The sequence below is a fragment of the Rana temporaria genome, chromosome 1 (genome assembly GCF_905171775.1).
Source record: "Rana temporaria chromosome 1, aRanTem1.1, whole genome shotgun sequence".
NCBI lineage: Eukaryota > Metazoa > Chordata > Amphibia > Anura > Ranidae > Rana > Rana temporaria.
Window position 1 is genome coordinate 93892209 of NC_053489.1, and position 14157 is coordinate 93906365.

Below are 14157 nucleotides of genomic sequence, written 5' to 3' on the forward strand. Positions count from 1 at the left end.
TCCCATATGTTCACAGTTAGTCACTTCCACAGTTTAAGGAGTCACTGCCGTAGCCAATACAATGCATATAAAACAAAAGGGTGTTATCCCACAGAGGGATCAAGAACGGTACCTCTGGGGACAACAAAAGGGGCTACTATGGCAAAGACGGACAATGTTATTAGTATAAAAATTGTTTAATTGATAAATAGAAACAGTGTACAAAATATAAATAGGCTGGGATATCAAAAGGACATAAATACCAACAGAGCTAATAAGCTCTGTTTACTAACCTACCAGAAAGGCCAGTCAGTGCTACACCAAAGAACCTAGTTTGTAGAGGTGTGACACAGATACCACATATACGCACAAACAATAGACAAACATAAAAACAACAATGAAGGCGATCCGGACGCCTAGTGGAGCATTTCTGCTGAGGATTCTGGCCTATATCGACCATATGTGTTACCAAAGGATTTAAATGTTGGGAATGATCAGCAGAAATGGCCCTGCAAGGAGGAACTGAATAAACCAGGTAATGGCTGCACCGTGTAATAAGGGGGCTAGCAAAGAAATATGATAATATGTTACAAAAGGTCCTGTCATTAAAAAAAGACCAAAAATTGGTCAAAAAAGGGACCAAATTCATTTATCCAGCAGCGGGTAAGATCGTTCCTCTTCGCTTACATTGCACTCTTAATAGGAACTCGGGGGGCCCTACATGTCCTGCTTCTGAAAAATCACCTTGATGCTATTTAGCATATAATTACAGGAATGATTTAAAGTACCTCACTCAAAGTTTTCTCCTCCTTTTTCCCCTTGTTGGAAACCACAGGAAATAATAAAGGGATTGCATTGGCTCTCTTTTTTTCTTTTTTTCTGTTTTTCCTTTTTGCTTCCAGGTTGTCATACTTACAAGGAACTGTCACCTTCAGTGGATGTCCCTTTTTTGACCAATTTTTGGTCTTTTTTTAATGACAGGACCTTTTGTAACATATTATCATATTTCTTTGCTAGCCCCCTTATTACACGGTGCAGCCATTACCTGGTTTATTCAGTTCCTCCTTGCAGGGCCATTTCTGCTGATCATTCCCAACATTTAAATCCTTTGGTAACACATATGGTCGATATAGGCCAGAATCCTCAGCAGAAATGCTCCACTAGGCGTCCGGATCGCCTTCATTGTTGTTTTTATGTTTGTCTATTGTTTGTGCGTATATGTGGTATCTGTGTCACACCTCTACAAACTAGGTTCTTTGGTGTAGCACTGACTGGCCTTTCTGGTAGGTTAGTAAACAGAGCTTATTAGCTCTGTTGGTATTTATGTCCTTTTGATATCCCAGCCTATTTATATTTTGTACACTGTTTCTATTTATCAATTAAACAATTTTTATACTAATAACATCGTCCGTCTTTGCCATAGATGCCCCTTTTGTTGTCCCCAGAGGTACCGTTCTTGATCCCTCTGTGGGATAACACCCTTTTGTTTTATGTGACGTGACGCTACTTGTATATCAAGACATCGCTTGTATATTAAGTCAAATTGTATTAACATTTTTTGCTTGTCTTGCAAAACACTCTCAAACCAAGGTTTTACTGTAATAGCAAAACAGGTGAGAGGATCACTACCTGAGTTTAAAGGGGTTGTAAACAACATGTTTTTTATTTTTTAAAAATAACAAACATGTTATACTTGCCTCCACTGTGCAGTTCGTTTTGCACAGAGTGGCCCCGATCCACGTCTTTTGGGTTCCCTCGGCGACTGTCTCTGGTCCTCCCCGCAAGAACTACACACATTCATGCGAGAGAGCTTGCATTGTGTGTAGTCCTTGCAGGCGCACTCCCGTGACACAGCGAGCGGCCATAGCCGCTCACTGTATTACTCGGCCCCGCCCCTCGGTGCGCCGCATCACTGAATGTGATTGACAGCAGGGACAGCCAATGGCTGTGCTGCTTTCAATCCATCCGCTCTAGCCAATCAGCGGCCAGGCTGAGCGGCAAAGAGGATATCGGGACCGAGCGTGGGACTTTCAAGGGGTCAGGTAAGTATAACGGGGGGGGGGGGGGGGGGCGGTATACTCTGAAGTTTTTTCACCTTAATGCATAGAATGCATTAAGGTGAAAAAACGTTTTCCTTTACAACTTTAAGAGTGTGAATAGTAAAACGATGGGGAAAATGAGAAAGGGTGGATATAGAAAAGGAACAAGTGGCTGGAGAACAAAAAAATAAAAAGAGTATTTTCACAGTGGGTGTCAGTGGCAGGAATAGTGCCCCAGGGGCTGGTTAAGGGCAAACAAGGGGCTGCATCTGGCCCACTGGCTGCAATTTGGAGGCCAATGTTTTAAATCAACTGGCTGCTTTTTCTGCCATGCATGAGAGCTTGGGTTGCTTTAGCAGATTTTTGACCACATTAGCTAATTGGCCTTCATGTTTCCAGGGACAGATGTTGAAGATTTATACCTCCCATCAGTACTGAACAATCTCTAAGCAGCGTTTCCCGATTGGCTACTTCTGATAATGTGACAAAGAAATAGTTTATATACAATAATGAAAAACACATGGATCAGTGTGAACCCTGGAATCTTGTTCTGAGGAAGTGACTTATTGGAGAAACATGTCCCATGCTTATTGATGTTCTGGTTAACATTAGAGTGATTATACAGTGAGATAATACCAAATCCCTATGCATAGTCCCATAGACATTACTTGTTCAGGCAAGAACGCTCAGCAGTGGTTTTCTTAGGTGATAGGGGCTTTGGGAGGATTTTGTAAACTCTTTGAGATACAAGGGGGGGTCTGGTGCTCAAACAAAGAACATCCAGTTTTGGATTTTGAAGCAAATGCCATTTGCATTATCTAGACTGTGTACCATATGCCCTGATTAAACACTTGAGTATTCTAGTGCAGTTTCACTTAATTATCTTTCCTCTGTTTGCATTTCTCTGATATTTCTTGCATAAAGAGTTCTTTTATTCGGCCAGTTGTATGAGTATATGCCAGTAAAGTGGTTTTCTGATCTCACATGAGGCCTACAAGGTTGGGCTACTCTAGGGAGTCAAGTAGAAATGACCAAAACAAATTCCAGCTGGCTCCTAGTTTGTTGAGGCCTACTTTAGTTCAAATGCTTACCCTGCTGCCATGGGTGTTCGCTGATTTTTTTTTTTAGGGGGGGGGGGGGCGCTTCCGCAGCGGTGATACACATTTAACCCTTTCTTAAAACACTAGCAGGGGTTAAAAGCGCTCTGCTAGCGGCCTAATAGTGCAGCTAAGATGTTGGTAAAGTGGCACTTTTTAGCAGCGTTTTACCGATAACGCGGCCAGTTAGTTGGCAGTGTGAAATAGCTCTTGAGATAATTCGGCTTCACTCCATGCCCATATAAATATAGCCTAGAGAATGTACAGACCCCCCCTTCAGCACAGACCCCTCCATTCAGAACAGATGGACCCCCATTCAGCACAAACCCCCCCCTTCAGCGCAGACAGACCTCCCCTCCCCCATCCCATTCACTACCTCAGATCAGCCATCAGCACGGCCGAGTCACAGCAGGTTCCCTCCCCCTGTGTACACATAAACACTGGAGGGGGAGGCGGCTTCACTCTGCTCCCTGTGTCTGTGTGACATCGGGACCGCTCAGACAGCCCGCGGCCGCGAGACTCTTCAACACCTTCTCGATTTTCCAGGGGGGGTCAATTGCCCCCCCTTGCCCTATGGAGCGGACGCCCATGCCTGCTGCTAATAGAAAAGACAGACTGGTCCTAACGGCAACAATTGGGATTCAGATTTGTGTGGGATAAAGTCAGAGAATAAAAGCTTTGAGTCTGATTAGTTTCTGAAATATTCGCTAAATGAAGGCCCAGTGTTATTTATAAAGTGTCTAGGCTTTTAAACGTAGGTAACTTAAAATCTATCATTGGAGAAATGTGTAGGCTGCTGTTGCGGATCTTTTTGACAATGCTACTGGCTGTTTAGTTGATGCTCATGCTACAATATTTGTTAAAGTGTATGTCATTTATGCCATTTATCTCTGCAGTACATCCCCTCAGAGACCATGCAAGTTCAGAGAGATGCCCATTGATTTTTTCAGAATTGAAATCCGCTCTGAATTTCCTCCTGTGAAATGACACTGCATAATTTGCAAGACTTTGTGTCTTCGTCAATTTTTTTCCATCACTCAGCTAATGTGACCCCAACGCTGATGGAGAGGGTCAAACGAGGATGCTATGCAGGGGACTGACCTTATCAACTGATGATGCCGTTGGTCATTATGACGCTGACAGATAGAAGGTTGTAATGGTTCACAATGAAATCCTGCGCCTAAATATCGCCTGAAAATCTCCTGCCCAGCCTTCTCAATGTGAAAGCCCGAGGGCTTTCACACTGAGGCGATGCGCTGGCAGGAGAGAAAAAAATCTCCTGCAAGCAGCATCTTTGGAGCGGTGAGAGGAGCGGTATGTATACCGCTCCTTCACCGCTCCTTCCCATTTAAAACAATGGTAAACCGCGGTAATACCTCCCGCAATGCGCCTCTGCAGAGGCACATTGCGGGCGGTATTAACCCTTTATCGGCCGCTAGCTGGGGGTTAATACCGCACCGCTAGCGGCCGAATCCTGCGGCAATTCCGACGGTATAGCACCACTATTTTTAGCGCTGCTATACCGCCACCGCGCCTCCCGCCCCAGTGTGAAAGGGGCCTTGGTGTAACTAAAAAGGCAACCTTCATCCACATGCTGGCTTATATACAATTTATGGGCAATTATTAGGCATTTTTCCAAGGCACCCCTTGTAAAAACCTCAAGGCACCCTGGTTTAAAAAGGATGCCCTCCATTGAAAACATTCTATCAGTGGAATGTTAAGTCTAAACATTGTATCAATTTGACTTTTACATCAAAGGAATAGACTTCTGTATGTAAATTAAGAATGTTTAACCACTTAAAGGGGTTGTAAAGGTAAAAAAAAATAAAAATCTTCCTTTACCTTAGTGTAGTCCTCTTTCACTTACCTCATCCTTCGATTTTGCTTTTAAATGTCCTTATTCTTCTGAGAAATCCTCACTTCCTGTTCTTGTGTCTGTAACTACACACAGTAATGTGAGGCTTTCTCCCTGGTGTGGAGAAAGCCCCTTGAGGGGGGAGGGGGCGAGCAGGCAAGTCAGGACACTCTCTATTTTGCAGATAGAGAAAGGATCTGTGTGTTAGTGGGTGTCCTGACTCTCCTGCTCGCCCCCTCAAGAGACTTTCTCCACACCAGGGAGAAAGCCTCGTATTACTGTGTGTAGTTACAGACACAAGAACAGGAAGTGAGCATTTCTCAGAAGAAATAAGGACATTTAAAAGCAAAATGGAAGGATGAGATAAGTGAAGGAGGACTGCACTAAGGTAAAGGAAGCTATTTAGGGATTTTTTTTTTACCTTTTACAGCCCCTTTAAACACCAAACCTTTTTCTGACAGCTCTTATCAAGTTATAATATTTTTTTTTTTTTTTTGCTAGAAAATTACTTAGAACCCCTCAACATTATATATATATATTGGCCCGGATTCAGGTAGATTTGCCCCTTAGTTACGGAGGCGCAGGGCAGCGTTTTTGCCCTGTGCCCCCGCAAATTTCCTGCGCTACCCGCGATTCACGGAGCAGTAGCTCCGTAAATTGCGTGTGCGCTGTGTAAACTTGCCCTGTTTAAGGGCGCCTAATGTAAATGATCCCGTATGGGGCGGGATTCATTTAAATTAGGCGCGCTCCCGCACCGAGCGTAGAGCGCATGCTCCGTCGGGAAACTTTCCAGACGTGCATTGCGGCAAATGATGTCGCAAGGACGTCATTTGCTTCAAAGTGAACGTGAATGGCATCCAGCGCCATTCACGAATCACTTACGCAAATTACGTAAAATTCGAACGTCGCGACGCGGGAACGACGGGTATACTTTAGCATTGGCTGCCCCCGCTATTAGAAGGGGCAGCCTTACGCTAAACACGCCGTACGGAAACGACGTAAATTGCGTACGCAGGGCTCGCGCAACATTGTGAATCGGTGTTAGTATGCAATTTGCATACTATGCACTGAGCACAATGGGAGCGCCCCCTAGCGGCCATCGCAAGAATGCAGCCTAAGATATGCGTGGCATAAGAGCCTTATGCCACACAGATTTTAGGCTGCAGTCGGCATTACGATGTTCCTGAATCAGGAGCATTCGTAACGCCGGAGCAAGTAAGCAATTGCGCTGTGTAACCTATGGTTACACAGGCGCAATTGCTTCTTGAATCCGGGCCATTGTGTGTGTGTGTGTGTGTATGTGTGTGTATATATGTGTGTGTGTGTGTGTGTGTGTGTGTGTGTGTGTGTGTGTATGTGTGTGTGTATATATATATATATATATATATATATATATATATATATATATATATATATATATATATATATATATATATATATATATATATATATATAATTTTAGTAGAGACCCTAGAGAATAAAATGGCGGTTGTTTCAATATTTTATGTCGCACTGTATTTGCGCAGCGGTCTTTCAAATGAAATTTTTTGGGAAAAAATGACTTTAATGAATTAAAAAAAAAAACCTAACCAGTAAAGTTAGCCCAATTTCTTTTGTATAAATGTAAAAGATTTTACGCCGTGAGAATCGTGAGAGAACCATGATCTTTATTCTAAGCAAAAAAAAAAATCCTGATTCTCATTTTGGCCAGAATCGTGCAGCTCTACTATTGGGGTTAGGTGGATAGAATTGATCACAACAGTCTACAGTACACCATGTTCTCTGCATTGGCAGAGTAACGCCTTCCAAACCTCTGCTGGGTTAATCTAGGCTCCTGTGGATGTACAGAATGTACCTTTTTCTTCTTGAACATCATTGTTATCTGTCAGAAGCCAAAGACTCACTTGTGCTATTTCCATTTCACAGGTTTTGGGCCAATCTTAATATCCAAAGATGAAGTTACTACACAAGCAGCCAACATTTTGAATTTTCTTAGGAAACAGGTGGGATTCCTTGCACCTTGCTCATCCTATTGTCATGTGGTGTAGCTGAATGTCTTGGAGTCAGGAAATGTGTCCAACGCCTTCTCTTTAGAATCATTTCAGTGCTTTTTCCATTCTTTTGGATTATCCAGTTATCGTATGTATTTGCGTATAACGGTCTAATTTTCAGGCTCATTGGCAGAAGTGATGTTATCTTAAGGAAGCAATTGTATAATTTAATGCTGCCTAAGCTTGCAGAAGATTAATGTGCCCTAATAAATCTTTCTCTTGGCTGAAATATTTGAGCAGCTGGAACAGTTATTGAAACATATGCAGGAAACCTTCTCAGGAATGCCAGTCAGACTTCTGACTTAACTGGAAAATTAAAGTGGTATTAAAGGTTCTGCTTTTAAAAAAAAAAAAACATGTTATGCGTACCTGCTCTGTGCAGTGGTTTTGCACAGAGCAGCCCCGATCCTCCTCTTCTCAGGTCCCCTGCCGGCACTCCTGGCTCCTCCCCCTTGACCAGAGCACCCAATAACAAGCTGCTTGCTATGGAGGCATTGGTGCGTGCTGGATCCTGAGCTCTGCTCTATGCATCCAGAAGACACATAGTCACCCCCATCGCTGTTCTCATTGGCTGTGATTGACAGCAGTGGGAGCCAGTGGCTCCCACTGCTGTCTCAGCCAATAAGGAGAGGGAGTCCCAGGACAGCTGAGGCTCTTATGCACATTGCTGTATCGAGAGGGGACTCGGGTAAGTATAAGGTGGGGCTAGAGAAAGGGAGTTACCGCTCAGGCAGAAGATGTGAATGATGAACCTCTTTACTGGATCTGAAGCCACAGGTGCTGGCAATGCATATAGCAATGCAATTAACCACTTCAGCCCCGGACCATATTGCTGGTCAATGACCGGGCCACTTTTTTGCGATTTGTCACTGCGTTGCTTTAACTGACAATTGCGCGGTCCTGCGACATGGCTCCCAAACAAAATTGGCGTCCTTTTTTCCCCACAAATAGAGCTTTCTTTTGGTGGTATTTGATCACCTCTGCGGTTTTTATTTTTTGCGCTATAAACCAAAAAAGAGCGTAAATTTTTAAAAAAAAATGAATATTTTTTATTTTTTGCTGTAATAAATATCCCCAAAAATATCTAAAAAAAACATTTTTTTTCCTCAGTTTAGGCCGATACTACATATTTTCGTAAAAAAAAATCGCAATAAGCATTTATTGATTGGTTTGCGCAAAAGTTATAGCGTCTACAAAATAGGGCATAGTTTTATGGCATTTTTATAAAAAAAAAAATGTTTTTACTAGTAATGGCAGTGATTTTTATCGGTACTGCGACCTTATGGCGGACACTTCGGGACACTTTTGACACATTTTTGAGACCATTGGCATTTTTATAGCGATCAGTGCTATGAAAATGCCACTGGCAGGGAAAGGGTTAACACTAGGGGGCGAGGAAGGGGTTAAGTATGTTCCCTGTGTGTGTTCTAACTGAAGGGGGGGTGGGACTGACTTGGGGAAATGACAGATCGCTGTTCATACATTGTATGAACAGCGAACAGTCATTTCTCCCCCTGACAGGACCGGGAGCTGTGTGTTTACACACACAGCTCCCGATTCTCGCACTGTAACGAGCGATCGCGGGTGCCCGGCGGTAATCGCGACCACCGGGCACGCACGTCGGGATCAGGGGCGAGCGGGGGGCGCGCGCGCGCCCCTATTGGCTGCATAGCGAGATGACGTATAGCTACGTGATCTCGCACAGCAGTGCCGACCTGCCGCCGTATAACTGCGGCGGCTGGTCGGCAAGTAGTTAAGAGGAAAATTCTGGACAGCTGCACTCCGAAAATGTTGCCTTTATTAATAAAACAGGATCATATAAAACAGGATCACAACGCGCTTCACACTAATACTTAGTGCTTAATCATAGCTTCTATGATTAAGCACTAAGTATTGGTGTGAAATGCGTCAGCTGGTATCCTGTCTGCCGCTGCATGTCCTTTGTGATCCTGTTTTATTAATAAAGGCAACATTTTCGGAGTGCGGCTGTCCAGACTTTTCCTCTTAATTGCATTATTAGGTGGAGCTTTTACAACCACTTTAAGTAATTCAGTAGGATAATAATAACCTAGGGTGTTCATGTGCACCGTTAAAGTTAGTAAATTCAATTTTTAGCTGTTAAAAGATTTGTAAATCTGTTTAACCACTTACGCCCTGGACCATTTTGTAGGCAAAGGACCAGGCCACTTTTTGCGATTCGGCACTGCGTCGCTTTAACTGACAATTGCGCGGTCATGTGACGTGGCTCCCAAACAAAATTAGCGTGCTTTTTTCCCCACAAATAGAGCTTTGGTGGTATTTGATCACCTCTGCGATTTTTTTTTTTTTTTTGCACTATAAACAAAAATGGAGCGACAATTTTGAAAAAAATTCAAAATTTTGTACTTTTTGCTATAATAAATATCCCCCAAAAATATATAAAAAAAAATTTTTTCTCAATTTAGGTCGATACGTATTCTTTTACATATTTTTGGAGCAAAAGTTATAGCGTCTACAAAATAGGGGATAGTTTTATTAATATATATTTTTTACTAGTAATGGCGGCGATCAGTGATTTTTATCGTGACTGCGACATTATGGCGGACACATCGGACACTTTTGACACATTTTTGGGACCATTGTCATTTTTACAGCGATCAGTGCTATAAAAATCCACCGATTACTGTGAAAATGACACTGGCAGTGAAGGGGTTAACCACTAGGTGGCACTTTAGGGCTTAAGTGTGCCCTAGTGTGTGATTCTTACTGTAGGAGGGCGTGGCCTGGCGTGACATGTCACTGATCGTCGTTCCCTATGACGGGGAACAGATGATCAGTGACACTCTCACTAGGAAGCACGGGGAAAGGTTTGCTTACACTTACCTCTCCCTGTTCTTCACACTCTGTGACCCGATCGCGGGACCGGCGGCGATCACGTAGCTCAGGACCAGGACCCACGGGTGGGATCTTAAAGGGGAAGTACCTGTACGCCCTTGTGCCCAGCCGTGCCATTCTGCTTACGTACATCGGCGTGCGGCAGTCCTTAAGTGGTTAACCGGTCTTGTGATCCAGATATATCTACTAGACTACATGCAAAATCTTTGACCTCCCTGCCTTATATGTCCGTGGTTCTCAAGGAGCCTGATAGGAGAGAGCAGAGTGACAGAGGCTTGAGCTCATGGAGACAAGGCCTGTAAGTGCTATTGAACTGCAGCAGAGAAAAATCAGGTCTCCTCCTGCCCTGCTATAAAAGGCTGCGTTGTGGCGACAAAGCCGTGTGAATCACGGGACTGGATGGACAAAAATACAAATCTCTTGGCAATTAAAACCGCTTTTATATGTGTATTTCATCTGTGTGTTTAGTGGTTTGAATGGAGTTCAGCTTTAACGGCCATTCCACGCGGTGTCACCTCTTTGGTGACTTCATTGTACATAATGGGCCAGATTCTCAAAGAGATATGACGGTGTATCTCCTGATACACCGTCGTATCTCTGAGTTCGGCCGTCGTGTCTATGCGACTGATTCATAGAATCAGTTACGCATAGATATGCCTAAGATCCAACAGGTGTAAGTGACTTACACCGTCGGATCCTAACTGCAATTTTAAAATGGCCGCTGGGGGCGTTCTCGCTGATTTACGCCGAGAATATGTAAATCAGCGAGATACGCCAATTCACGAACGTACGCGGGCCCGAAGCAGTCACTTTACGCCGTTTATGTAAGGGTTTTCCCGGCATATAGTTACACCTGCTTCTATGAGGCGCAGCCAATGTTAAGTATGGCCGTCGTTCCCGCGTCGAATTTTGAAATTTTACGTCGTTTGCGTACGTCGATTCACAAAACGTACGCTCACGCCGAAACCAATGACGTCCTAGCGACGTCATTGGGAGCAATGCAAGCCGGGAAAATTCACGGACGGCGCATGCGCAGTTAAATCGGCACGGGGACGCGCCTGATTTAAATAATACACTCCCCCTAGCCGCGGAATTTGAATTCCGCCGGAGGATTAACGATAAACCGCCGCAAGTTTTGAGGTAAATGTTTTGTGAATTACCCACTTGCCTCTAAAACTTGCGGCGGCGGATCTTAAATCACATGGGTTACGCGGATCTAAAGATCCGCTAACCTATGTGAATCTGGCCCCGTGTTGTCTTATAAAAAAAGGTTTTATTTCATGTATTCCTTTGGAATGCTTTTATTTTACTTTAAACTGGATTTAGACGTGAAATACAATGAAATCAATCTGCTCCTTAGGCTGGATCTGCGCTGTTAGACTGACGGTTTCTTGGAGCCGATCCCTCCAGCATTGGTGGTCCGATTCTAATCATGCTGGATGGAAGCGGCAGGTATTTTTTCAAAGTAGCTGGTGATGAAACGGAAACGGATGTTCAGCTGTGGCTGACATCTGTAATAAACACCAAAAATGTTGCTGTCACGAGCATTCCAATTCTTAAAGGGGCAGATCCACAAAGCGAGTACGCCGGTGTATCTACTGATACGCCGGCGAACTTTCAAATTTCCTGCGTCGTATCTTTGTTTTGAATCCTCAAAACAAGATCCAACGGCATCTGGGTTAGATCCGACAGGCGTACGTCTTCGTACGCCTTCGGATCTAAGATGCAATTCTTCGGCGTCCGCTGGGTGGCGTTCCCGTAGTTTTCCGCGTTGAGTATGCAAATTAGCTATTTCCGACGATCCACGAACGTACGAGTGGCCGTCGCATTCTTTTACGTCGTCTCTAGTCGGATTTTTTCGGCGTATAGTTAAAGCTGCTATTTGGTGGCGTACTCAAAGTTAAGTATGGCCGTCGTTCCCGCGTATAAATTTTAATTTTTTTTTTCCGTTTTAGTAAGTCGTCCGTGAATCGGGCTGGACGTAATTTACGTCCACGTCAAAACAATGACGTCCTTGCGACGTCATTTAGCGCAATGCACGGCGGGAAATTTAGGGACAGCCGCATGCGCAGTTCGTTCGGCGCGGGGACGCGCTTCATTTAAATGAAACACGCCCCCCTACTCACCGATTTGAATTGGGCGCCGTTACGCCGCGAGAGATACACTACACCGCCGTAACTTACGGCGCAAATTCTTCCAGGATTCAAACCAAAAAAAGTAAGTTACGGCGGCGTAGCGTATCTCAGATACGCTGCACCGGGGCAGATCTTTGTGGATCTGCCCCAAAGTGTGTACAACAGCAATTTCAAGTTTTTTTTTTTTTTTTTTTTGTCCATTTTCTTTAGTATATTCAAGAAAAGTATTTTTTTGTGACTGTTTTATTAAATCCAGGATTGTATGAAATATTTAATATTTACCACTTACAGGCTGAACATAGGTGTGCACCCCAAAGCTCAAAAACGTGTGTGTGTGTGTGTGTGTGTGTGTGTGTGTGTCTAAACAGTTGCGGCTTCTTCATCAGACCCTGAGACATGATTGGTCCAAGTGTCTTATATAGAATTACTGCCCATGATCTGACATTCGCGGTGATACCCCAGATGTGTCGATGTTTGTATGTTTGTGCGGAACCGACGCATGCGTTCGCCTTAGCGAGGACAAGGACACTTTCGGAGGTTCCGCCGAAAAAAAAAAAAATTTAAGTCAGCAGCTACAAATGCTGCAGCTGCTGACTTTTAATATATGGACACTTACCTGTCCTGGGCGCCCGCGATGTCGGCACCCGAAGCTGATCTGTCCCTCCGCTGTCGGGTGGAGGCGCCGCCATCTTCGGTAAGGGGATCAGGAAGTGAAGCCTTGCATATTTACTTCCTGGTTCCCTACTGCGCATGCACTAGTCGCGCTGCGCTTCCTCACTGGTCCCTGCTGTCTTCTGGGACCTGTGTGTCTCCCAGAAGACAGCAGGGGGGGGGTGGAGGAGACGCCGGACGTGGCTTAGGTCGCCGCAGCGACCTATGCCCAGAAGTGGGAGCAAATACCTGGATTACACAGATATCTGCTCCCACCTCCCCCTGAAAGGTGGCAAATGTGACACCGGAGGGGGGGGGATTCCATAAAACGAAAGTTGAATTTTTGGGTGGAACTCCACTTTTTTAACAGTTTTTTTTTTTAATTTTATTTCTTATTTACACTGCTGCTTTTATTTTTTTAACACTTTTATTGCCGTTGCAGGGAATGAGAACATCCTGACAGCAATAGGGGTGTGACAGGTCCTGTTTATGGAGAAATCTCTCCTCTGCACCTAAAAGCTTTCAAAGCGCCAAGATCTGTTTTTTTTTTATTTTTTTTAATGCTTTCGATTTTTCAAACCTGACACCGATGGTTTAAACCAGAAGTGATGTCCTGTCATCGCTTGCAGTTTACTGTTATGAACAGCCAATCAAAGCCATTCCTGACTTTGCTTACCTGTCCAGGCAGCCGGCAGACACGCACGGGTCTCTCGGTGGGATGGGAGACAGAAGGGGGAGGAGAGAGATGGGGAAGTAGGAGATGGAGGAAGAGAGGGGCAAAGAGGTGGGGGAGGGGTAAGAGAGTTGGTGAGGGAGAAAGGGGGGTGTTCATTATGTCTGCTACTCACAATCGTGGCCCCAAGGTGGTCTTCCCTAGGCAGCCATGATGTACAGCTGCTGTATATTTAAATCTTCTGCTTTCACAGCATACCCTTTCACAGCAGCGTGTGCAAGTCAGGGGGTGGAGTGTGGGGCGGGGCAGACATGGCGGGGATAGGAAAGGAGGTGAAGCAGAATCAGCCTCCTCTGTCCTGTTTCTCACGGACAATCAGACTGGCATTACACAGTGCACCCGCTATTCGCTCACAGGCACACTCGCCATCCTTCCTCTTCCCGGCTGGCAAGGGAGGTGATGCAGAGGATTTTAGCACTGCTGTTAAAACACAATGGATTTCCTGAGGTTACACATTGGTTGATCCACTGGATGCTACTGGCGCAGGGGCTGATTAGGATGTGCCCAGGCACACCCAGCACACCCAGTGCACAAGCCATTGAGGCTGAAGGTGATATGCTAAAGCTTGTTCTCTGGTCCTGCTATGTTGTGAATAGCCTGTGAAATTTAATCTCCTGATATTCAGGTCGCTGCAAGTGTGAAAGCCTCAGAAGAGGAACTAACCCTCTCCCTCTATTAGTACATACAATGTCATAAGATTTCTAAATTAAAGCGGTTGTAAACCTAAAACATTTTTTATCCTG

General features: G+C 44.6%; 1 protein-coding gene across 2 annotated transcripts in view; it reads left to right on the forward strand.

Moving 5' to 3' along the window:
• Window positions 1–14157, forward strand: part of MTX3 (metaxin 3) — a 54092-nt gene that overhangs the window by 13149 nt on the left and 26786 nt on the right. For both annotated transcript variants that reach the window (XM_040340560.1, XM_040340567.1), the window contains exon 3: window positions 6897–6973. In XM_040340560.1, the coding sequence (XP_040196494.1) occupies window positions 6897–6973 (77 nt within the window). The remainder of the gene's footprint in view (window positions 1–6896; window positions 6974–14157) is intronic.